At 40.6% G+C, this 26086-nt stretch overlaps 3 protein-coding genes across 3 annotated transcripts; all 3 read left to right on the top strand.

Annotated features, from left to right (window-relative positions):
• Positions 1-117: 117 nt before the first annotated feature.
• Positions 118-2700, top strand: LOC117260855 (uncharacterized). The gene is made up of 6 exons (XM_078169468.1): positions 118-178; positions 313-642; positions 888-1238; positions 1396-1527; positions 1650-1687; positions 1801-2700. The coding sequence occupies exons 1-6, from the start codon at positions 130-132 to the stop codon at positions 1933-1935; spliced, it is 1035 nt and encodes a 344-aa protein (XP_078025594.1). The 5' UTR covers positions 118-129; the 3' UTR covers positions 1936-2700.
• Positions 2701-9826: 7126 nt separating this feature from the next.
• On the top strand, positions 9827-12299 carry LOC144463830 (signal-regulatory protein beta-2-like). Its single transcript, XM_078169466.1, has 6 exons — positions 9827-9884; positions 10020-10349; positions 10576-10932; positions 11090-11221; positions 11344-11381; positions 11495-12299. The coding sequence occupies exons 1-6, from the start codon at positions 9836-9838 to the stop codon at positions 11627-11629; spliced, it is 1041 nt and encodes a 346-aa protein (XP_078025592.1). The 5' UTR covers positions 9827-9835; the 3' UTR covers positions 11630-12299.
• Positions 12300-22316: 10017 nt separating this feature from the next.
• LOC117260854 (uncharacterized) lies at positions 22317-25863 on the top strand. The gene is made up of 6 exons (XM_078169470.1): positions 22317-22377; positions 22512-22841; positions 23081-23431; positions 23594-23722; positions 23866-23903; positions 24018-25863. Exons 1-6 carry the CDS (start codon positions 22329-22331, stop codon positions 24150-24152), a joined length of 1032 nt encoding a protein of 343 aa, XP_078025596.1. The 5' UTR covers positions 22317-22328; the 3' UTR covers positions 24153-25863.
• The last annotated feature ends 223 nt before the right edge of the window (positions 25864-26086 follow it).

The raw sequence follows: 26086 nt of genomic DNA, 5'->3' as shown, positions 1-26086 counted from the left end.
GTGAGATACCAACATAACGAGAGGCCAATCAGATTGCTCTGAAATGTTCCCTCCCACTTTCCATGATTACATTAAGGCGAGTCATCTTCTAATACGCTCTAATTTAGCTGCAGCTACAAGTGGATTAACATGAAAATGGTGATCATATTTTATTTGCTGCTGATGCTCAGAGTGGGACGTAAGTATATTCACAGAAGTCAGATTTACTCCAGATATACATTTAAAATATTATGTTCTTACAGTAATTTAGTACAGTGTGTACATTTTTCTTTCTCTGTTGTTAATCACTGCTCCATTTAATTTTATGTTTAGGATGCACAGACGATCACGTCTTTGAAACGACAACTGTTGAAGTTGGAGATGATGTGACTTTGAATTGTACTCGCCAGACATCTGAGTCCAGGGTAACCTTGTTTTGGATCAGGCTTGTTTCTGGAAAATTGCCTGAATTCTTGGGAGGAACATATGCCTTTGATTATGAAGATGTTAACAAGACTCCTCACATTACAGCAAAACAAGAGCCTGGATCATTTATTCTGCATATTCATGAGACAAAGCTGAGTGATACTGGACTTTACTACTGTTTAAAAGTAAAAAGGCTGAACATGACACTTTCCAAATCAGCACTTCTGAGAGTTAAAGGTAAATCGACATTTTAAATTACTTGACAAAAAATAGCCATGCTTTAATCTAACATGTTTAAAATCAGTTTACATAATATGATTTTTCTACATGTATGTGTGTTTTCATAACTCATTATGATTCAAATTATGTCTCCATATTGTATAGAAAAGGTTTTAAGCATATTAATTTAAAATTTTCATTACTTTTAATTTTATTAAAGTGAGTAAAACATATCATTTTATCTTTACATTTTTCATTCCCAGAACCTGATATCACTGCCGTCACTCAAGACTTTGCATCTGATCCAGTCCGTCCAGGAGACTCAGTGACTCTGCAGTGTTCAGTCCTCTCTGACTCTGAGAAGAAAACATGTCCAGAAGAACACAGAGTTTATTGGTTCAGAGCCGCATCAGATGAATCTCATCCCAGTGTCATTTATACCCAAGGAAACAGTAGTGATGGATGTGAGAGGAGTCCTGAAGCTGGATCTTCACAGAAATGTATCTACAGCTTCTCTAAGGACGTCAGCTCCTCTGATGCCGCGACTTATTACTGTGCTGTGGCCACATGTGGAGAGATATTATTTGGAAATGGAGCAAAGGTGGACGTTGAAGGTAAGTGCATTTTCAAATTAATCTTTAATAATCATTAATTTTGAATCCAGCAGAAGTGATTAAAATAATGTATTACAAAAGTTTAGTTTCCATTATATTGTAATACCTCGTCAATAAAGCTGTTAACTTTCATTATTTGCTCCTGATGTTATTTCAGAGCTCAACATGTGGGATCTGCAGAAGGCCAACATACTTCTGTTTCTGTTATTTGCTGCTTTGGCTTTAAGTCTGACTGTTATTGCCTTCCTGATTTATACCATCAAGAAGAAAACTTGTGATCATTGCAATGGTAATTAAAGCTTCTCATACATCAGTCCAAAATCTAACTTCACAGGATTTAGAATAAAGATTTGTGTAAATTACCAAACAGCATCGTTTATCTTAAATCTTTGTTTTTATTTCATGATAAAGCTGCCGTCACTCTGCAAACAAATGCTGCAAGTCAGCAGGTAAAGTATATAAAGAAAACATGTAGCTGGAAAAGTTATTGGCATATTTTTACCCGACATGTACAGCGATTAAAATCTGTTGTTTCATTATACTTTTCTATTTATTTCCTCAGAGAGACGAGGACTCATTGGCTTATTCTGCACCGACCTTCACCAAGAGGAAAACTGGCCGAGCAGACAGAAGGAATGTAAAAGCAGCAGAGGGAGAGACGACCTACGCTGATGTCAGGACCTTAGTGAGAAATTAACATCTGCTGGATTTGCTGATTAAAAATTAACATCATTTTTGTTTGTTACACTGTTGTAAACATTTAATTCGCTTTGATTTCACAGCTGATAATGGTAACAATTTTGTAATTGGATAACCTTCAAATATGTTTAACGTGTCTTTCTGACATCATGTTCTGTCTGTTTGCAACCATTGTGTGACTTTTTATGCTCTTATTATATTAAGGCTTTATAGATTATCATGATGCAAAATACAATTATGTTAGTTGCTTTGAGTGATATTCTTTTTACATGTCTTTTAATTAAAGTATGAAGAGGATTAGTGCTACCGCTCAGACATGCAGTTTGAAAGATTTACCTTGAAGGAGGAGGGAGTTTGAATTTTGAGGTGAACCATTTTCAGGTTTTTCAAAAGTTTTGTTTTTGCTTTTCTTTCAAAATGGCATATTTTTTGTCTCATTTTTAAATGTTTACTTGAGATTTGTTGCTTTTTAAATAACTATTTGCACTCATTGCAGGATTCATTGAGTATGAAAAGATGAGATTGGCGATTGGTCTTTTTTTGTTGGCTTTTTGCCTATATTAGATAGGATAGTCTATGTGTGAAATGGAGAGAGAGGTGGGTCGACATGCAACAAAGGGTTGCAGGCTGGAATCTAACCCACAGCTGCTGCGGTGAGGACAGTGCCTTTGTATATGGGATGCCTGTTCTACCCACTCAGCAACCGGGCACCCTATGTTTTTCTTTTTCAATGTTTTTAAGACAGTAGAAATAAATAAAATACTTTTAAGGCAATAACTGATGAGACTAAAATGACAGTAATTTCATATTGCTTGATTTTTCTTGCTCATGTTGATCTTTTACCACACTTTAAATCCAATGATTTTCACAATTTCCTATGAAGACTTAACAGTGAAAGCATTTTATATTTGCTTCTGGAAAAAAGCAAACACTGACCACGTTGAGTTTACTTTGATTTTTTTAAATCCAAATGGTTTAACTAATGCCAAAATAATGAAATGAAATGAAATAAGATAAACATCTAATGGGGACTGTATACTGTTTTCATTTTGCCTGCAAGTGAAACAATGTGACATATTTTGTGTCTTAACCCTGATTTAATTCAAGGTTTAATATAAGATTTAAAAATTGACACAATTATTGAAATTCCTCAAACATTTAAATAACCGTACAAAGAGGTGTTTATCAAGTTTCTAACCATGAGAACTTCCCAGGGATTTGACAGGCACACTGTGTGTAGTTCTCTGGTAACATGTTGTATCTGTTTAATGGGAACTTCTCTTTGAGCAACACTCTTACACAGTGAAGCTCCAATATTTACTGACCATCAACAGCTAGGCCTGATGTTTTGTTCTCATGATGAAGTTGACAGTTTCACACACATATTTCACTCTTACCAAAACCACCATCATTTCTTGGAGGGCTTAACTCATCCTGGACCTGGAGGTTGTGTTGTTTTGTTTTCATAACCCAATTTGGCGTCCGAATCAACACTACAAAGAGATAAAGAGGACTTATGAAATATCCGTAGCTACAGTGTAGGTGGTAGCGTTCAGGTATGAGGGACAGTTGCAAGAGAAAGGTGAGAGGAAATGTGGCCAAAACCACACAGAAAACCAAGTCATGTGAAGAACTCACAGATAAACTTATGTTTGGTTTTGTGGTTTGATTGTGAATGGCTGTGTATCTGTCCATCACAACTTCCCACAATTGTAATCAGAAGCATGGCTAAAAAAGACACATACAGAGAATTTGATTTTGTGGACACAGTTAGTCTTCCTTTGTTGATGAAAAAGCACACTGTAGAATAAAAATTAAGGAGATACCCCTCCATCTCTCTGGTCTCACAGCACTTTGTAAAGACCCTCTGCATGTCAAGCAAAGCCACATGCAACAGCTACACTGACAGACACAGGCTGTGGTGGGCCGTTTCTCCTCCCTTTGACCAACCATCAAGGCTGTTTACTCAGAACAGACCTGACGATGGGCTTCAACAGGATGTGTAGTGAGAGGAGAGATACAAGAGGCTTCAGCAGGCTAACTTTTCACCTTGTTAATGTGCTCATTCACAGTACAAATATCTATCAGTCCTGTGGTTTTAAATATGCAAACAAAGGTGTCAACAACTGCAATCTTACAATTTCACAGATGCACATTAGTTTATGTTTTGTTTCAATTTGAATGTAGATTTATTGATTGATTCAACATTAATCTGAACAGGCTGCCGGTCCATAACTGCACCAAGTGACGTTAGCAAGGCTGTCAAACCTGTCTGCAGATAATCAGGCAAACTACAGATCACAGTTCAAACTCCTGCTCCTGACAGAAAGACCAGGGTGGGACCAGTGAGTGATTAGCACCTCCTCCCTCTGACAGCTACCACCAATGACAAGCACCAAACAACTGAGAGTAAGTGCAACTGGGTCATGGTGTGTGTCCAACCCTCCTGAACCCTTCACCCACCTTTGTGAGTTCTTGTGATATTAAAAATAAACATAACAGTTATATAGTGTTGTTCAACTTTCCTTTTGACAGCAGCAGTAAAGCCCAGCGTCCTGAGGCTGAAACACAGAGTGAGAAAGGTAGAACAGCCTCTTTGTACTGACACCTTAGTTTGAAGCCCGACCACAACAATGCTGAAGTTTCCATGCAGCATTTGTTTATCGTAACTGTGAGCGTGTGTTTGTCTGTGTGTGCAAAGGGTGTTTTGGCTCGTTGTCAACAATATGTTGACCGTGATGAAAAGCACAAACCAAAACCTGCTGGTCTGACAAATGTGATGAGTTTTGGTCCTATAGATAGATGGGTTGACTGTATATCTATTTTTATTCTCCTTGCACCTTTCAAGTTGGCGGGAAACCTGAACTCTGTTTAATCATTATTTTGATTCCAGAGTTTGTGGTGTTGGACTGCATTATATTGTCAGGTGTTCCTGTTACTGTCATAGTGACGGTGTCAACCATACATTATGGTTTGTTTTACACATGTTAATCACCTTGTTAATCACTGGTGTATCTCATTAGTGGTTTTCTCCCAGGGTCACATGGCTTCTCTCCCTCAGATAAAAACATGTAGGTCAGAAACTCTAAATCAGCTCCAGGTGAATGTTCCTGTGATACTGTGAGAGTGTCGCTCTGCTGCTGTCTGTCAGCAGCTCTCTGAAAAGAAGTGAAGTGAGTATAGAGGATGGATGGTTTAACAGCCCTCCTCTGTACGCTGTGCTCTTCCTGCTGATGTGACTGACAGGCAGAGTGGGCGGGTTATCACTGATGATGTGGAGCATCTCAGTTGGCTGGCTACACAGTATTTAAGATGGCTCCTCTGTCTTTGTCACTGTGGCAAATGGCTGGATACGTATTTTTATACGAAGTCAAATCAAACTGATCCATAAATTCCTGTTTAACTGGGTGGTAACAACAATGTAGGATTTTCTATTGGGCCTAGAGACATAGTTCTGTATATTTACAGATAAATTACATGTGATATATTTAAAGGCCAGTGGTGTCAGTGCCCTTTTTAAACATGAATATTTGGCCATTGAGATAAAAGTTAACTCTGAATTTATGTTTTTTGAATCATTTGACTGTCACTACAAGATTTGACTGATATCAGACAGAATTGTCACTTGACCAGTGTATCCGCCTGAATCAAACATTACTTAGTATTCAACTGATGTGTCGCCATGCCAACATACTGATTTCACTTGAATTTTAAGAGTGGAGCGAAGCAACGTAAAAACAAAGATATCGGGCGAAATATTAAACAGACGTAGATTTAGAACAGCCTCGATAGCAGCGTCTGTCTTGACTATAGTGGTCACCTTTCTTGTATTACTCCTCATAGCTTCAGGCACACAGTGTTACAACAGCTTGACAATGGCATTAGTCCCACCCATGGTGCTGATTGGCTGATCGTTAATACCTCTACAATGGTTGGTGGATCTATTGATTTTAACCGAGAAACCTCTGTTTCATGTCACGATGCCAGACAAACCAGTTAACTCAATGAAGTGGGAAGATTCAAAGGTCTGGACCAAGACAACTAAAAGTGCGATGATGTAAAGACAGAGCTCTTGCAAAATGGTGTCTGGAGAAAACTTGTTTTGGCGGAATGTTTGCATGTGGGAAGGCGAGCCTTGGCATTAACATGGATAAATCCCTGCAAAAGAAAATGCAACATAAAACATTTGAAGATGTTTCAGAGTGTAGGTTGCTACAACACATTCTCACTCCGACCTCGTCACATATTGACATTTGGTCATGGACTTTCCATGTACACATACAACGTGCAAGGTACCCTGGGTGTGTTGGTTGTTGACGTTCTGGGTCAAGTTCTGCCTGTTACATGCATTGTCTTCTTTCAAAATACATTTCTGTTTTCACAGGAAATTTAAAATTTACATGCAGTCTCTTTCAAAATAAAAGCACTATGTCAGCACAACACCATGAATTAACTTTATGTTTTTTCCTTCAACAACAAGCGCACATGGTTGGGTTTAGAAAAAAAGAACAGGGTTTGGCTTTATAACCTTTATAACCTTAAGGGATATGAACACTGTTTTCTTGGGTGAAAGTTGGTGTTTGTTGGACCCATCCACCACCCCTCCCCTCCCACCTGTCCCAGTGGGACTTTTGCAGCCTTAACTTTCGTCCTTGTCCTGGCGCATTTCCCCCTGATGCTGCTGGGCGCCATTTAAACTATAACAGCATTGGCAGCATATCATGCCGATGTTACAGGACGGCTGTTTTTGTTGGTTTCTGACACCACAAGTCACTGCCCAACCGCCAGATTTCAACAACTTCGAAGTGAGACCGGGCTCGTTGCTACTGTAGCTTGGAGGTAGTTATTGTAGTTTCACACACAGCACTAAAATGATGTGTGGAGATAGTTCTGACTATGAGTCTAGTTTCACGTTACTGCTGTGATTTTGAAAAACGTATCATGTTCTGCTGGGGGACTTCAATGCTCATGTGGGCAATGACAGCAGGACCTGGAGGGGCGTGATTGGGAGGAACGGCCTGCCCGATCTGAACCCGAGTGGTGTTCAGTTATTGGACTTCTGTTTGGGTCGTAGTTTGGCCATAACAAACACCATGTTCGAACATAAGGATGTCCATCGGTGCACGTGGCACCAGGACAGCCTAGGTAACAGGTCAATGATTGACTTTGTAGTCGTATCATTTGACCTGTGGCCATATGTTCTGGACACTCGGGTGAAGAGAGGAGCAGAGCTGTCAACTGATCACCACCTGGTGGTGAGTTGGATCACATGGCAGGGGAGGACGCCGCGCAGACCTGGCAGGCCCAAACGAGCAGTGAGGGTCTGCTGAGAATGCCTGGCAGAAGAACCTGTCAAGATGATCTTCAACCTCCGGGAGAGCTTTGACCGCGTCCTGAGGGCAGAGAGGGACATTGAGTCCAAATGGGCCTTGTTCCGCTCTGCCATTGTCGAGGCGGCTGTTGCGAGCTGTGGCCGCAAGACCGCTGGGGCCAGTCGCGGTGGTAATCAGGCTGAAGAAGGAGGTTTACAGGGCATGGTCAGTCTGTGGGTCTCCGGAAGCAGCTGAAGGGTACCGGCAGGCCAAGCGGAGCGCAGCAGCGGCAGTCGCAGAGGCAAAAACTCGGGCATGGGAGGAGTTCGGTGAGGCCATGGAGAAAGACTATCGATCGGCTCCAAAGAGGTTCTGGCAAACTGTCCAGCGCCTCAGGGGGGGAAGGCGGCAACTTGCTCACATTGTTTACAGTGGGGGCGGGGAGCTTCTGACGTCAACTGGGAACATTGTCAGGCGGTGGAAGGAATACTTTGAGGAGCTCCTCAATCCCACCAACACGTATTCCAGTGAGGAAACAGAGCTTCGTCCAATTTCTGGGGCAGAAGTCGCCGAGGTATGGGGCGTCGGTGGCTTAGTGGTAGAGCAGGCGCCCCATGTGCAAGGCTGTTGCCGCAGCGGCCCGGGTTCGAGTCCAGCCTGTGGCCCTTTGCTGCATGTCTCTCCCCCTCTCTCTCCCCCCCGTGGACCAGCTCTTTACCCTTGCCAGGATGCTGGAGGGGGCATGGGAGTTCGCCCAACCAGTCCATATGTGTTTTGTGGATTTGGAGAAGGCTTACGACCATGTCCCCAGGGGCATCCTGTGGGGGGTGCTCCAGGAGTACGGGGTTGGTGGCCCCCTGCTAAGGGCCATCCAGTCCCTGTACCGAAGGAGCGCGAGTCTGGTTCGCGTGCTAAGTAAGTAAGTTGGTTCTGTTCATAACTTTCATTGACAGAATTTCTAGGCGCAGCCGAGTGGTGGAGGGTGTCGGTTTCGGTGACGGTAGGATCTCGTCCCTACTTTTTGCGGATGACGTGGTCCTCCTAGCTCTATTGAACAGTGACCTCCAGCTCTTGCTGGGACAGTTCGCAGTGTGAAGCGGCTGGGATGAGAATCAGCACCTCCAAGTCTAAGGCCATGGTCCTCAGCCGGAAAAGGGTGGATTGCCCACTCCAGGTCGGGGGGGGAGGTCCTCCCTCAGGTGGAGGAGTTTAAGTATCTCGGGATCTTGTTCACGAGTGAGGGTAGGATGGAGTGGGAGATTGACAGGCGGATTGGGGTGGCGTCAGCAGTGATGCAGGTGGTTAACCGGTCCGTTGTGGTGAAAAGGGAGCTTAGCCAGTAAGCGAAGCTCACGATTTACCGGTCGATCTACGTTCCAACCCTCACCTATGGTCACGAGCTCTGGGTAGTGACCGAAAGAACGAGATCGCGAGTACAAGCGGCTGAAATGAGTTTCCTCCGCAGGGTGGCTGGGCTCAGCCTTAGGGATAGGGTGAGGAGCTCGGACATCCGGAAGGGACTCGGAGTAGAGCCGCTGCTCCTCCACATCAAGAGGAGCCAGTTGAGGCGGTTCAGGCATCTGGTAAGGATGCCTTCCGGACGCCTCCCGTGGGAGGTGTTTCGAGACCTTGGGGCCGCCCCAGGATACGCTGGAAGGATTACAATGCCCGGCTGGCCTGGGAATGCCTCAGGGTTCCCTCGGAAGAGCTGACGGAAGTGGCTGGGGAGAGGCCTGTCTGGGCTTCTTCGATGAGGCTGTTGCCCCCGTGACCCGGACCCGGATAAGCGGAGGACGAGTACGAGTACCATGCAGGAAGGAGAAGGGGAAAACAGTTCCATCTGAGCTCGGAGGTCAATGGCAGGCGTATACCAGCAGTCTGCATCCTGTGAGCCAGAATACAGCAACTCAAACTCAGCCTGTGACGGGCTGAGTTTCGACTTCCAGACTCTGTTGCTGCTGTTACAGAGGTTAGATCTGGTGCTGCCATCGGCCACCAGCCTGCTGTGAACGCTGAATTAGAACTGCTGCAGCTGACGACCGCAGGTCTGTTCCTGGAGCCACTGTCCCCTCTACCCCCATCGAAGCAGTCCACAGCAGTGGGGAACAAGGAGTAGGGACTGCGGGGTGTGGTAGCTAATTCTTGTCTAATCTGTGGTCTGATAAACAGAGAGAATGAAATAAGATTAAATAGGTCAGTGTATGGGAAACAATGGGTTACAGTATGAAACATTGCATATACACATACTTGTCTGGAGGGACAGAGAGGTGAGAGGTATTTTCAAATTCTACCTTTTTTTGTTATTGCCCTCTCCAGAAAAGTGCACCCCCAGCTTTACCTTGTGTTTACTCTCAGTGTCAGTTATAGAAACCCACCCTGAAACATGAAACAAAAGTGTGCTGTTGTGTTGTTTCAGGTTGGAAAGATGGTTGATTTTATTTCCACTGTGGTGATACAGTGAGATACCGACATAACGAGAGGCCAATCAGATTGCTCTGAAATGTTCCCTCCCACTTTCCATGATTACATTAAGGCGATTCATCTTCCAATACGCTCTAATTTAGCTGCAGCTACAAGTGGATTAACATGAAAATGGTGATCATATTTTATTTGCTGCTGATGCTCAGAGTGGGACGTAAGTATATTTACAGAAGTCAGATTTACTCTAAAAATACATTTAAAATATTATGTTCTTACAGTAATTTAGTACACTATATACATTTTTTCTGTTTCGGTTATTAATCACTGCTCCATTTAATTTTATGTTCAGGATGCACAGACGATCACGTCTTTGAAACAACAACTGTTGAAGTTGGAGATGATGTGACTTTGAATTGTACTCGCCCGAAATCTAACTTGAGGGAAACCTTGTTTTGGATCAGGCTTGTTTCTGGAAAACAACCTGAATTCTTGGGAGGAACATTTGTCTTTGATTCTAAAGATGTTAGCAAGACTCCTCACATTACAGCAAAACAAGAGCCTGGATCATTTATTCTGCATATTCATGAGACAAAGCTGAGTGATACTGGACTTTACTACTGTTTTAAAGTATATCTACTGGACATGACATTTTCCAAATCAACACTTCTGAGAGTTAAAGGTAAATCGACATTTTAAATTACTTGACAAAAATAACCATGCTTTAGTCCAACATGTTTACCATCAGTTTACATAATATGATTTTTCTACATGTATATGTGTTTCCATAACTCATTATGATTCAAGTTATATCTCCATATTGTATAGAAAAGGTTTAAAGCATATGAATTTAAAATTTTCATTACTTTTATTTTTATTGAGTAAAACATGTCATTTTATCTTGACAGGACCAGAACCTGATATCACTGCCGTCACTCAAGACTTTGCATCTGATCCAGTCCGTCCAGGAGACTCAGTGACTCTGCAGTGTTCAGTCCTCTCTGACTCTGAGAAGAAAACATGTTCAGAAGAACACAGAGTTTATTGGTTCAGAGCCACATCAGATGAATCTCATCCCAGTTTCATTTATGCCCAAGTAAACAGTAGTGATGGATGTGAGAAGAGTCCTGAAGCTCACTCTCCACAGAAATGTATCTACAGCTTCTCTAAGGACGTCAGCTCCTCTGATGCCGGGACTTATTACTGTGCTGTGGCCACATGTGGAGAGATATTATTTGGAAATGGAACAAAAGTGGACATTAAAGGTAAATGCATTTTCAAATTAATCTTTAATAATCATTAATTTTGAATCCAGTAGAAGTGATTAAAATAATGTATTACAAAAGTTTAGTTTCCATTATATTGTAACATCTTGTCAGAAAAGCTGTTAACTTTCATTATTTGCTCCTGATGTTGTTTCAGAGCTCAACATGTGGGATCTGCAGAAGGCCAACACACCTCTGTTTCTGTTATTTGCGGCTTTGGCTTTAAGTCTGACTGTTATTGCCTTCCTGATTTATACCATCAAGAAGAAAACTTGTTATCGTTGCAATGGTAATTAAAGCTTCTCATACATCAGTCCAAAATCTAACTTCACCGGATTTAGAATAATGATTTGTGTAAATTACCAAACAGCATCATTTATCTTAAATCTTTGTTTTTATTTCATGATACAGCTGCCGTCACTCTGCAAACAAATGCTGCAAGTCAGCAGGTAAAGTATATAAAGAAAAGGTGTAGCTGGAAAAGTAAATGGCATATTTTTACCCGACATGTACAGAGATTAAAATCTGTCGTCTCATTATACTTTTCTATATATTTCCTCAGAGAGACGAGGACTCGTTGACTTATTCTACACCGACCTTCATCAAGAGGAAAACTGGCCGAGCAGACAGAAGGAATGTAAAAGCAGCAGAGGGAGAGACGACCTACGCTGATGTCAGGACCTTAGTGAGAAATTAACATCTGCTGGATTTGCTGATTAAAAATTAACATCATTTTTGTTTGTTACACTGTTGTAAACATTTATTTTGCTTCGATTTCACAGCTGATAACGGTAACAATTTTGTAATTGGATAACCTTCAAATATGTTTAACGTGTCGTTCTGACATCATGTTCTGTCTGTTTGCAACCATTGTGTGACTTTTTATGCTCTTATTATATTAAGGCTTTATAGATTATCATGATGCAAAATACAATTATGTTAGTTGCTTTGAGTGATATTCTTTTTGCATGTTTTTAATTAAAGAATGAAGAAGATTTGTGCTACCGCTCAGACATGCAGTTTGAAAGATTTACCTTGAAGGAGGAGGGAGTTTGAATTTTGAGGTGAACCATTTTCAGGTTTTTCAAAAGTTTTGTTTTTGCTTTTCTTTCAAAATGGCGTATTTTCTGTTTCATTTTTAAATGTTTACTTGTGATTTGTTGCTTTTTAAATAACTATTTGCACTCATTGCAGGATTCATTGAGTATGAAAAAATGAGTTTTATGTCTGTCTTGTTTTTGTTGGCTTTTTGCCTATATTAGATAGGATAGTCGGCCGCAGGCTGGAATCTAACCCACGGCTGCTGCGGTGAGGACAGTGCTTTTGTATATGGGATGCCTGTTCTACTCACTAAGCAACTGGGCACCCTATTTTTTCTTTTTCGGCATGTGCAGCATAGTGGACATAAATAAAATACTTTTAAGGCAATAACTACTGAGACTGAAATGACAGTAATTTCATATTGCTTGGTTTTCCTTGCTCATGTTGATCTTTTACCACACTTTAAATCCAATAATTTTCACAATTTGTTATGAAGACTTAACAGTGAAAGCATTTTATATTTGCTTCTGGAAAAAAACAAACACTGACCACTTGGAAAATAGAGTTTACTTTGATTTTTTTTTAAAAATCCAAAGGGTTTAACTAATGCCAAAATAATGAAATGAAATGAAATAAGATAAAAAAAAACTAATGGGGACTGTATACTGTTTTCATTTTGCCTGCAAGTGAAACAATGTGACATATTTTGTGTCTTAACCCTGATTTAATTCAAGGTTTAATATAAGATTTAAAAATTGACACAATTATTGAAATTTGTCAAGCATTTGTTGGGAATCAACATATATTTACCTCACACGATGGCACCAAATATGTTGGGGTTAAATTGGCTATCGGAAATAATTAATAATTATTATTAATACTTAATAATTATGTTAAATAATGTGACTTAATTAACATTAAATCACCTCGTGGGGCACCATTCCCGTAAAGGGAAAAATGATAGCCAGTTAAAGATATCAGTCTCATAAAATAGACTAAACTATTAATTTGGAGTTTGATTAATAATTAAATTAATGACAACAACCAGAATTAACAGTAACGCCTGAAGGATTTCGGAGTTCTTGACGCAGCAGAGGTTGACTATTCATTCACCCTTGTGCAACATTAAACAGACAGCAGGCATGATGCCAAAGAATTATATTTATCCACAAATTAGCAGAGCAAACCAAAACATACAAATTCTAACTATATACAAGCTTGGTGTGTATATGTGTGTGTGTGCGAGAGAGAAAAGAGAAAGACAAAGGCGGGTGTGGTGATCAAGTAGCCGTTTGGCCTACAAAACAAAATGGCTGACAACAGAGAACTACCAAAATGGCCGAATCAAGGCTGGCTTCCGGTTGAGGTATTTGTCTGACCGTGTGGTCAGAAGGCTGCCTTTCTCCTTGTCTGTGCCTGGTGGCTGCCAAATGGTCATGTCTCTGAGGTGGGTAATGTGGCCTGGAGGTCGTTTTAGCCTGTTTTACTTTGAGTAGTGACCTTTATTTTAACAGAAGCTACATTGTGTTTGTGTTGGGGGCGGCAGTAGCTCAGTCCATAGGGACTTGGGTTGGGAACTGGAGGGTCGCCTGTTCAAGTCCCCGTCTGGACCAAAATATGGAACGTGGACTGGTAGCTGGAGAGGTGCCAGTTCACCTCCTGGGCACTGCCGAGGTGCCCCTGAGCAAGGCACCGAATCCCCCAACCGCTCTGAGTGCTTGTCATGGGCAGCCCACTCTGACATCTCTCCACTTAGTGCATGTATAGGTCCTGTTTGTGCATGTGTGTGTTCGGACCTGTGTGTAATTGACAAACCGAGTGAAAAAATTTAATTTCCCCTCGGGGATTAATAAAGTATATAAAATTAAATTAAAAATTAAAGAGTTTACTGCCTGTTTTGCACGGATGGCCTGGTTGTCTTGGTGTCCATTGAAATTGATTTGAGGTTTGTTAACTTTTTAAACAATGTTTAACTTCCACAAACCACAAAATGTGTTAACACTGTATTTGCTTCTTTTGTAGTGGTGAATTGTTCCAAACTGATTGGAGGACATCAGGGTAATTTCTAGTACCTGCTCAGACACAATCAGCTGCTGTTTTGTTTTAGATGAGTGTTTTGTCTGTTTTGTTAGCTTTGGTTTTGTTAGGTCCTGTTTTGTTCCAGGTTGCTCATCTTTAGTTTACTTTGAGTTAGCCATTACTTTTGAATTATGACATTCTATTGAAATTGTTATTAAAATTTGCCCTTTTAGCCTGAACCAACTGGTTTAATACAGTTTTAGCCGTTTCTTGGGTAACATTTTCTTCTTTTTTTTCCTTACAGTGCAGTGGTTGTTGGCTAGCGGTGGAGGCTAGGCACCCTGGGTGGTTCCCAGCACCTTTCTGTTGTAGTGATAAGGGCACTGGGACACGATAGTCTGCACCTGTTTGCCGTGTGTTTGCTGTGAGTTCACGAGTGGTGGGTAAGTGCACTCCTGGGACACTTCCTTTGGTAGTTTGCCTCCCCCTTGCTAGCTTCCACTCACTCCCCCCTCCCCGTTTTGATAGTTTTAATCATCTACTCTGGAAGTGTTTTCATTAATTAAACAAAAAAAGAGTTATTGTTAAGAGAATAAATTGTAATAAATTTTCATACATCCTTCCGTAACTTTGACTTGCTTTCATTGCCCATTACTAATTCTTTCTTTTCCCTCTACAGACACTTCCAGTTTAATAGTATTATTTTTGCTTATACAATTCTTAATAAATAAATCTTGATTTGCTTTTGAGCCACGTCTCTGTCTTGTAGTGCTTGAACCTGTGTTTGCCTTATTGCTTAGAACTGGGTAAAACTCCTTGGGTGAAAGTCCCTAGGTGACGTTGTCTGGCTTGCAATTGGTGTCATTCCGTTACAGCCCCTTTATAATATAAAAGCACCACCCCACGTTGCCACACGTAGCTACAGTGTAGGTGTTAGCGTTCAGGTTTGAGGGAGAGTTGCAAGAGAAAGGTGAGAGGAAATGTGGCCAAAACCACACAGAAAACCAAGAAATGTGAAGAACTCACAGATAAATATATGTTTGGTTTTGTGGTTTGATTGTTAAATGGCTGTGTATCTGTCCATCACAACTTCTCACAATTGTAATCAGAAGCATGGCTAAAAAGACACATGCAGAGCATTTGATTTTGTGGACACAGTTAAACCCGTAAGTTAAAACCAATATCGCGAAAATTTGAAAGGAATTGGCGATTAACTAAACTGGAAGAATCTCGTTTAATCTGGGCAGACAGTCTCAAAACGTATAAGAGGGGCCTCCGCAATGTCAGAGCAAACTATTACTCAGCATTAATAGAAGAAAACAAGAATAACCCCAGGTTTCTTTTCAGCACTGTAGCCAGGCTGACTGAGAGTCAAAGCACTTTTGAGCTTTGTATTCCTTTAGCCCTTAGCAGTAATGATTTTATGAGCTTTTTTAATGACAAAATTCTAACTATTAGAGGCAAAATTCATGACCTCCTGTCCTCAGATAGTACCTATCTAACCTCAAACACAGGTGTAAGACCTAATATATATTTCGATTGCTTCTCCCCGATTTCTCTTCAAGAATTGCCCACAGTGATTTCTTCATCTAAATCATCAACGTGTCTCTTAGACCCCATCCCAACTAGGCTACTTAAGGAGGTCTTACCTTTAGTTAACACTCATATATTAGATATGATCAATATATCCTTATTAACAGACTATGTACCACAGTCTTTTAAGGTAGCTGTAATTAAACCTCTCCTAAAAAAAACCCACCCTGGATCCAGAGGTGTTAGCCAACTATAGACCAATATCTAATCTTCCCTTTCTGTCAAAGATCCTTGGGAAAGTAGTCACAGACCAGCTGTGTGATTTTCTCCATGATAATAATTTATTTGAGGAATTTCAGTCAGGATTTAGAGTGCATCATAGCACTGAGACAGCACTAGTTAAAATTACAAATGACCTTCTGATTGCTTCAGACAAAGGACTCGTCTCTGTTCTTGTTTTATTAGATCTTAGTGCAGCGTTTGACACAATTGACCATCAAATTCTGCTACAGAGACTGGAACACTTAATTGGCCTAAAAGGTTCTGCACTAAGCTGGTTTAAATCTTATTTATCTGATCGTTTTCAGTTTATTCACATTCTTAATGAGTCATCCTTATGTACTCAAGTTTGTTTTGGAGTTCCGCAAGGTTCTGTGCTTGGACCAATCCTATTTACTCTATATATGCTTCCTTTAGGTAACATCATTAGAAATCACTCTGTAAATTTTTCAATTGTTTTACGGATGATACACAGTTGTATTTATCTATGAAGCCAGAAGAAAGTAATCAATTAACTAAACTTCATAATTGCCTTAAAGACATAAAAACCTGGACGAGCACCAATTTCCTTATGTTAAATTCAGACAAAACTGAAGTTATTGTTCTTGGCCCCGAACAACTCAGAGACTCTTTATCTGATGACATAGTTTCCTCTAGATGGCATTGCTCTGGCTTCTAGCACTACCGTAAGAAACCTTGGAGTAACATTTGATCAAGATTTGTCTTTTAATTCTCATTTAAAACAAACCTCACGGACTGCATTTTTTCATCTGCGTAATATTGTGAAAATTAGGCCTATCCTGACCTGAAAAAATGCAGAAAAATTGGTCCACGCTTTTGTTACCTCAAGGCTGGATTACTGTAACTCTCTATTATCTGGTAGCTCTAGTAAGTCCTTAAAAACTCTCCAGCTAATTCAGAATGCAGCAGCACGTGTACTAACAGGAACTAAGAAACAAGATCATATTTCTCCTGTTTTAGCTTCTCTGCACTGGCTCCCTGTTAAATCCAGAATTGAATTCAAAATCCTACTGTTAACTTATAAAGCTCTAAATGGTCAAGCTCCATCATATCTTAGAGAGCTCATAGTGCCATATTATCCCACCAGAACTCTGCGCTCTGAGAACGCAGGGTTACTCGTGGTCCCTAAAGTCTCCAAAAGTAGATCAGGAGCCAGAGCCTTCAGCTATCAGGCTCCTCTCCTGTGGAATCATCTTCCTGTTGCGGTCCGGGAGGCAGACACCGTCTCCACATTTAAGACCAGACTTAAAACTTTCCTCTTTGATAAAGCTTATAGTTAGGGCCGGCTCAGGCTTGCCCTGTACCAGCCCCTAGTTAGGCTGACTTAGGCCTAGTCTGCCGGAGGACCCCCTATAATACACCGGGCACCTTCTCTCCTTCTCTCTCTCTCTCTCTCTCTCTCTCTCTCTCTCTCTCTCTCTCTCTCTGTCTCTCGTGTCCTATTACTGCATCTTGCTAACTTGGCCATTCTGGATGTCACTAACTCGGCTTCTTCTCCGGAGCCTCTGTGCTCCACTGTCTCTCAGGTTAACTCGTATTGCAGCGGTGCCTGGATAGTGTGACGTGTGTGGTTGTGCTGCTGCCGTGGTCCTGCCAGATGCCTCCTGCTGCTGCTGTTATCATTAGTCATACTTCTACTGTTATTATACACATATGATTATTGTCACACATGTATACTATCAGATATTAATATATTATTATTAATTATAATATTATTACTTTAATTAATGTTGTTGTAAGCTACTGTCATTACCGTCTGTCCTGCATCTCTCTCTGTCTCTGTCTCTCTCTCTGTCTCTCTCTCTCTCTCTGTCTCATTGTGTCATAGGGATTACTGTTAATTTATTATGTTGATCTGTTCTGTACGACATCTACTGCACGTCTGTCCATCCTGGAAGAGGGATCCCATCTCAGTTGCTCTTCCTGAGGTTTCTACCGTTTTTTTCCCCGTTAAAGGTTTTTTTTGGGGAGTTTTCCTTATCCGCTGTGAGGGCCCTAAGGACAGAGGGATGTCGTATGCTGTAAAGCCCTGTGAGGCAAATTGTGATTTGTGATATTGGGCTTTATAAATAAAATTGATTGAAACTGAATAAAATTGAGTTAGTCTTCCTTTGTTGATAAAAAAGCACACTGTAGAATAAAAATTAAGGAGATACCCCTCCATCTCTCTGGTCTCACAGCACTTTGTAAAGACCCTCTGCATGTCAAGCAAAGCCACATGCAACAGTTACACTGACAGACACAGGCTGTGGTGGGCCGTTTCTCCTCCCTTTGACCAACCATCAAGGCTGTTTACTCAGAACAGACCTGACGATGGGCTTCAACAGGATGTGTAGTGAGAGGAGAGATACAAGAGGCTTCAGCAGGCTAACTTTTCACCTTGTTAATGTGCTCATTCACAGTACAAATATCTATCAGTCCTGTGGTTTTAAATATACAAACAAAGGTGTCAACAACTGCAATCTTACAATTTCACAGATGCACATTAGTTTATGTTTTGTTTTAAATTTAATGTGGATTTATTGATTGATTCAACATTAATTTGAACAGGCTGCCGGTTCATAACTGCACCAAGTGACGTTAGCAAGGCTGTCAAACCTGTCTGCAGATAATCAGGCAAACTACAGATCACAGTTCAAACTCCTGCTCCTGACAAAAAGACCAGGGTGGGACCAGTGAGCTGACTGGGTCATGGTGTGTGTCCAACCCTCCTGAACCCTTCACCCACCTATATGAGTTCTTGTGATATTAAAAATAAACATAACAGTTATATGGTGCTCTTCAACTTTCCTTTTGACAGCAGCAGTAAAGCCCAGCATCCTGAGGCTGAAACACAGAGTGAGAAAGGTAGAACAGCCTCTTTGTACTGACACCTTAGTTTGAAGCCCGACCACAACGATGCTGAAGTTTCCATGCAGCATTTGTTTATCGTAACTGTGAGCGTGTGTTTGTCTGTGTGTGAAAAGGGTGTTTTGGCTCGTTGTCAACAATATGTTGACCGTGATGAAAGCCACAAACCACAACCTGCTGGTCGAACAAATGTGATGAGTTTTGGCCTTATACATAGATGGGTTGACTGTATATCTATTTTTATTCTCCTTGCACCTTTCAAGTTGGCGGGAAACCTGAACTCTGTTTAATCATTATTTTGATTCCAGAGTTTGTGGTGTTGGACTGCATTATATTGTCAGGTGTTCCTGTTACTGTCATAGTGACGGTGTCAACCATACATTATGGTTTGTTTTACACATGTTAATCACCTTGTTAATCACTGGTGTATCTCATTAGTGGTTTTCTTCCAGGGTCACATGGCTTCTCTCCCTCAGATAAAAACATGTAGGTCAGAAACTCTAAATCAGCTCCAGGTGAATGTTCCTGTGATACTGTGAGAGTGCCGCTCTGCTACTGTCTGTCAGCAGCTCTCTGAAAAGAAGTGAAGTGAGTATAGAGGATGGATGGTTTAACAGCCCTCCTCTGTACGCTGTGCTCTTCCTGCTGATGTGACTGACAGGCAGAGTGGGCGGGTCATCACTGATGATGTGGAGCATCTCAGTTGGCTGGCTTGCTCAGTATTTACGATGGCTCCTCTGTCTTTGTCACTGTGGCAAATGGCTGGATACGTCTTTTTATATGAACTCAAATTAAACTGATCCATAAATTCCTGTTTAACTGGGTGGTAACAACAATGTAGGATTTTTTATTGGGCCTAGAGGCATAGTTCTATATATTTACAGATAAATTACATGTGATATATTTAAAGGCCAGTGGTGTCAGTGCCCTTTTTAAACATGAATATTTGGCCATTGAGATAAAAGTTAACTCTGAATCTTATGTTTGTTGAATCATTTGACTGTCACTACAAGATTTGACTGATATCAGACAGAATTGTCACTTGACCAGTGTATCCGCCTGAATCAAACGTTACTTAGTATTCAACTGATGTGTCGCCATGCCAACAAACTGATTTCACTTGATTTTTAAGAGTGGAGTGAAGCAACGTAAAAACAAAGATGTCGGGCGATATTAAAAAGGCGTTGATTTAGAACAGCCTCGATAGCAGCGTCTGTCTTGACTATAGTGGTCACCTTTCTTGTTATTACTCCTCATAGCTTCAGACACACAGCGTTACAGCAGCTTGACAATGGCATTAGTCCCACCCATGGTGCTGATTGGCTGATCGTTAATACCTCTACAATGGTTGGTGGATCTATTGATTTTGAGAAACCTCTGTTTCATGTCACGATGCCAGACAAACCAGTCGACTCAACGAAGTGGGCAGATTCAAAGGTCTGGACCAAGACAACTAAAACTGCAATGATGTAAAGACAGAGCTCTCGCAAAATGGTGTCGGGAGAAAACTTGTTTTGGCGGAATGTTTGCACGTGGGAAGGCGAGCCTTGGCATTAACATGGCTAAATCCCTGCAACAGAAACGCAACATAAAACATTTGAAGATGTTTCAGAGTGTAGGTTGCTACAACACATTCTCACTCTGACCTCGTCACATATTGACGTTTGGTCATGGACTTTCCACGTCCACATACAATGAGCAAGGAACCCTTGGTGCGTTGGTTGTTGACGCTCTGGGAAACCGTGCCAAGTTCTTCCTGTTACATCCAGGAAATTTAATATTTACATACAGTCTCTTTCAAAATAAACGCAGTACATCGGTGCCACACCTCAAACACGCGAACGTGGTTGGGTTTAGAAAAAAAAGAACAGGGTTTGGCTTTATAACCTTTATAACCTTAAGGGACATGAACACCGTTTTCTTGAGTGAAAGTTGGTGTTTGTTGGACCCATCCACCACCCCTCCCCTCCCACCTGCCCCAGTCAGACTTTTGCAGCCTTAACTTTCGTCCTTGTCCTGGCGCATTTCCCCCTGATGCTGCTAGACGCCATTAAACTATAACGGCATTAGCAGCATATCATGCCGATGTTAAAGGACGGCTTTTTCCATTGGTTTGTGACACCACAAGTCACTGCCCAACCACCAGATTTCGACAACTTTGAAGTGAGACCGGGTTCGTTGCTACTGTAGCTTGGAGGTAGTTATTGTAGTTTCACGCACAGCACTAAAATGATGTGTGGAGATAGTTCTGACTATGTGAGTCTAGTTTCATTTAACTGCCGTGATTTTGAAAACCGTACCATGCAGGAAGGAGAAGCGGAAGACAATTCCATCTGAGCTCGGAGGTCAATGGCAGGCTTATACCAGCAGTCTACATCCTGTGAGCCAGACTACAGCAACTCAAACTCAGTCTATGACGGGGGACCGGATGGACCCAACTTCAAGACTCTGTTGCTGCTGTTACAGAGGTTAGAACTGGTGCTGCCATTGGCCACCAGCCTGCTGTGACCGATGACTTAGAGCTGCTGTGGCTGACGACCGCAGGTCTGTTCCTGGAGCCACTGCCCCCTCTACCCCTGGCGAAGCAGTCCACAGCTGCAGGGAGCGAGGAGGAGGTGTGGTAGCTAATTCTTGTCTCACCTGTGGTCTGAGAAACAGAGAGAATGAAATAAGATTAAAAAGATCAGTGTATGCTCCTCTCTGAAGGAATTTTGGAAATATATCATCAGAATGATTATAGATGTCGTAAAAACCGAAATAGAATCTGACCCTAGGGTCTTGATCTTGGGAGACATTCAGATTCTTAACATGGATCACAATAAAAAATACTTCATATTACTCGCGGGCACAGCTGCAAAAAAGTGTATCCTACAAAGCTGGGAAGCTGAACTTCCCCCCTCACAGAAACAATGGTTAAATGAACTAACTTCCTATAGCACACCCGAAAAGATCCTCTATAGTGTGAGGAGGAAACTGGTAACATACGATGAAATATGGGGCCCTTTCCTCACCTTGCTACCATCATTGCATCCTTGTAGGACCTCACAGTCTATTAGACAAATACCTAATCTTTTAATAAATTTTATTTTTTATACTTTTCACCTTTGAAGTGAGAACTAGAGATACATTTCTACCATACTGGGGTGGGGGTATTCTGTGTTTTGTATTGTTTCTCTGTTTGCACTTTCTGTCATGTAAAATGGTAAAATAGCAATTTTGTCAATAAAAATATCTTTACAAAAAAAATAGGTCAGTGTATGGGAAACAATGGGTTACAGTATGAAGCACCTGCATATGCATGTACTTGTCTGGTGGGACAGAGATGAGAGCTGCAGGAGGAGAGGTATTTTCAAATTCTACCTTTTTTTTATTGCCCTCTCCAGAAAAGTGCCCCCCCAGCTTGACCTTGTGTTTACTCTCAGTGTCAGTTATAGAAACCCACCCTGAAACATGAAACAAAAGTGTGCTGTTGTGTTGTTTCAGGTTGGAAAGATGGTTGATTTTATTTCCACTGTGGTGATACAGTGAGATACCAACATAACGAGAGGCCAATCAGATTGCTCTGAAATGTTCCCTCCTACTTTCCATGATTACATTAAGGTGAGTCATCTTCTAATACGCTCTAATTTAGCTGCAGCTACAAGTGGATTAACATGAAAATGGTGATCATATTTTATTTGCTGCTGATGCTCAGAGTGGGACGTAAGTATATTTACAGAAGTCAGATTTACTCCAGATATACATTTAAAATATTATGTTCTTACAGTAATTTAGTACAGTGTGTACATTTTTCTTTCTCTGTTGTTAATCACTGCTCCATTTAATTTTATGTTCAGGATGCACAGACGATCACGTCTTTGAAACGACAACTGTTGAAGTTGGAGATGATGTGACTTTAAATTGTACTCGCCAGACATCTGAGTACGATGATACCCTCTTTTGGATCAGGCTTGTTTCTGGAAAACAACCTGAATTCTTGGGAGGAACATATGCCTTTGATTATGAAGATGTTAACAAGACTCCTCACATTACAGCAAAACAAGAGCCTGGATCATTTATTCTGCATATTCATGAGACAAAGCTGAGTGATACTGGACTTTACTACTGTTTAAAAGTAAATCTACTGGACATGACATTTTCCAAATCAACACTTCTGAGAGTTAAAGGTAAATAGACATTTTAAATTACTTGACAAAAAATAACTGTGCTTTAATCCAACATATTTACCATCAGTTTACATATATAGATTTTTCTACATGTATATGTGTTTCCATAACTCATTATGGTTCAAATTATGTCTCCATAATGTATAGAAAAGGTTTTAAGCATATGAATTTAAAATTTTCATTACTTTAAATTTTATTAAATTGAGTAAAACATGTCATTTTATCTTGACATTTTCCAGGACCAGAACCTGATATCACTGCCGTCACTCAAGACTTTCCATCTGATCCAGTCCGTCCAGGAGACTCAGTGACTCTGCAGTGTTCAGTCCTCTCTGACTCTGAGAAGAAAACATGTTCAGAAGAACACAGAGTTTATTGGTTCAGAGCCGCATCAGATGAATCTCATCCAAATTTGATTTACAGTCATGGAGACAGTGATGGATGTGAGAAGAGTCCTGAAGCTGGATCTTCACAGAAATGTATCTACAGCTTCTCTAAGAACATCAGCTCTGATGCCGGGACTTATTACTGTGCTGTGGCCACATGTGGGGAGATATTATTTGGAAATGGAGCAAAAGTGGACATTCAAGGTAAGTGCAGAATATTTCCATATTAATCTTTAATAATCATTAATTTTGAATTCAGTAGAAGAGATGAAAATAATGTATTACAAAAGTTTAGTTTCCATTACATTGTAACACCTCGTCAATAAAGCTGTTAACTTTCATTATTTGCTCCTGATGTTGTTTCAGAGCTCAACATGTGGGATCTGCAGAAGGCCAACATACTTCTGTTTCTGTTATTTGCTGCTTTGGCTTTAAGTCTGACTGTTATTGCCTTCCTGATTTATACCATCAAGAAGAAAAGTTGTTATTGCAATGGTAATTAAACCTTCTCATACATCAGTCCATCAAACAGTCGGCTGTTTTGCAAAATCTAACTTCACAGGATTTAGAATAATGATTAGTGTAAATTAACGCACAGAATCTTTTATCTTTAATCTTTGTTTTATTTCATGATACAGCTGCCGTCACTCTGCAAACAAATGCTGCAAGTCAGCAGGTAAAGTATATAAAGAATAGGTGTAGCTGGAAAAGTTATTGGCATATTTTTACCCCGACATATCTAGAGATTAAAATCTGTCGTCTAATTATACTTTTCTATATATTTCCTCAGAGAGACGAGGACTCGTTGGCTTATTCTACACCGACCTTCACCAAGAGGAAAACTGGCCGAGCAGACAGAAGGAATGTAAAAGCAGCAGAGGGAGAGGCGACCTACGCTGATGTCAGGACCTTAGTGAAAAATTAACATCTGCTGGATTTGCTGATTAAAAATTAGCATCATTTTTGTTTGTTACACTGTTGTAAACATTTACATTCGTCATTCTGACGTCATGTTCTGTCTGTTTGCAACCATTGTGTGACTTTTTATGCTCTTATTATATTAAAGCTTTATAGATTATCATGATGCAAAATACAATTACATTAGTTGCTTTGAGTGATATTCTTTTTGCATGTTTTTTAATAAAGTATGAAGAGGATTAGTGCTACCACTCAGACACGCAGTTTGAAAGATTTACCTTGAAGGAGGGGGGAGTTTGAATTTTGAGGTGAGCCATTTTCAGGTTTTTCAAAAGTTTTGTTTTTGCTTTTCTTTCAAAATGGCATATTTTTTGTCTCATTTTTAAATGTTTACTTGTGATTTGTTGCTTTTTAAATAACTATTTGCACTCATTGCAGGATTCATTGAGTATGAAAAAATGAGATTGGATTTTTTTGTCTCTTTTTTTGTTGGCTTTTTGCCTATATTAGATAGGATAGTCTATGTGTGAAATGGAGAGAGAGATGGGTCGACATGCAACAAAGGCCCCCAGGCTGGAATCTAACCCACGGCTGCTGCGGCAAGGACAGTGCCTTTGTATATGGGATGCCTGTCCTACCCACTAAGCAACCGGGCACCCAGTGTTTTCTTTTTCGGCATTTGCAGCATAGTGGAAATATATAGAATACTTTTAAAGCAATAACTGATGAGGCTAAAATGGCAGTCATTTCATATTGCTTGATTTATCTTCTTTATGTTGATCTTTTACCACACTTTACTGTAAATCCAATGATTTTCACAATTTGCATTGAATTGCTATGAAGAATTAACAACGCAAGCATGTTATATTTGCCTCTAAAAAAAAAAAAAAGCAAACATTGACTACTTTGAGTTTACTTTGATTAAAAAAATCCAAAGGGTTTAAATAATGCCAATAAAATGAAATTAAAAAAAAAAAAATCTAATGGGGACTGTATGCTGTTTTCATATTGCCTGCATGTTAAACAATGTGACATATTTTGTGTCTCAACCCAAATTAACTTGAGATTTAATATTAGATTTAAAAATTGACACAATAATTTAAATTCATCCAACATTTAAATAATAGTACTAAAGGGCATTTATCAAGTTTCTAACAATGAGAACTTCCCAGGGATTTGACAGGCACGCTGTGTGTAGTTCTCTGGGAACATGTTTTCCAGAAATCAATCAATCAATCAATCGATGTTGTATCTGTTTAATGGGAACTTCTCTTTGAGCAACATTCTTACACAGTGAAGCGCCAATATTTACTGACCATCAACAGCTAGGCCTGATGTTTTGTTCTCATAGTAAAGTTGCCAGCTTTACACACATATTTCACTCTTACCAAAACCACAGTCATTTTTTGGAGGGTGTAGAGGAACAGCCTTTCTGGACTTCCTTTGAACCAGTATTATCAATGAACAAGACCCACAAGACCACTGGGGTCAAATGTTTAGGACTCAACCCCTGTATTACCCCAGACTGGACAAACGCTTCGTTGAGCCATCCTTAGGCCAAAAAGAGGTAAAAAGTCACTTGGGATCCCTCAAGTTTCAGACTCCATCTTAAAGTATCCAGCCTTGGGGCAAAACGCGGTGATGAACAACCCACTAGTTGTCGTGAGACAATGCGTCTTTTCTCAGCCACATCCTGTCCATTCGCATTGCCCCGGGGAAATCACGCCTTCCACTCTCTTACCAAATGTTTCTGTGTGACAAAATTGAAATGTCTGTTGAAAGTGAAATTAAACATTTTATCCATGTTATAACGTTGTAAATGTGCATAATCCTTGTTTCTTAGTTGAATGATGTTTTTCTTGTTTCCGTTATTTAGTTATTTAATTAAGGGAATTATGAAAAATAAGATTAATCCCTCATTTAACATGGAGCCATACTGCC

Source organism: Epinephelus lanceolatus, chromosome 7 (assembly GCF_041903045.1).
Source record: "Epinephelus lanceolatus isolate andai-2023 chromosome 7, ASM4190304v1, whole genome shotgun sequence".
NCBI lineage: Eukaryota > Metazoa > Chordata > Actinopteri > Perciformes > Serranidae > Epinephelus > Epinephelus lanceolatus.
This window is presented reverse-complemented; position numbering and strand designations above follow the sequence as displayed.

Excerpts from the sequence above, each read along its gene's own strand:
- LOC117260855 (XM_078169468.1), top strand. The coding sequence starts at position 130 with ATGAAAATGGTGATCATATTTTATTTGCTGCTGATGCTCAGAGTGGGA. Across the intron at positions 179-312 it reads GCTGATGCTCAGAGTGGGAC|GATGCACAGACGATCACGTC; the intron begins GTAAGTATATTC and ends TTTTATGTTTAG. Across the intron at positions 1,239-1,395 it reads AGCAAAGGTGGACGTTGAAG|AGCTCAACATGTGGGATCTG; the intron begins GTAAGTGCATTT and ends ATGTTATTTCAG.
- LOC144463830 (XM_078169466.1), top strand. The coding sequence starts at position 9,836 with ATGAAAATGGTGATCATATTTTATTTGCTGCTGATGCTCAGAGTGGGA. Across the intron at positions 10,933-11,089 it reads AACAAAAGTGGACATTAAAG|AGCTCAACATGTGGGATCTG; the intron begins GTAAATGCATTT and ends ATGTTGTTTCAG. Across the intron at positions 11,222-11,343 it reads AACTTGTTATCGTTGCAATG|CTGCCGTCACTCTGCAAACA; the intron begins GTAATTAAAGCT and ends TTCATGATACAG.
- LOC117260854 (XM_078169470.1), top strand. The coding sequence starts at position 22,329 with ATGAAAATGGTGATCATATTTTATTTGCTGCTGATGCTCAGAGTGGGA. Across the intron at positions 22,378-22,511 it reads GCTGATGCTCAGAGTGGGAC|GATGCACAGACGATCACGTC; the intron begins GTAAGTATATTT and ends TTTTATGTTCAG. Across the intron at positions 23,904-24,017 it reads CAAATGCTGCAAGTCAGCAG|AGAGACGAGGACTCGTTGGC; the intron begins GTAAAGTATATA and ends ATATTTCCTCAG.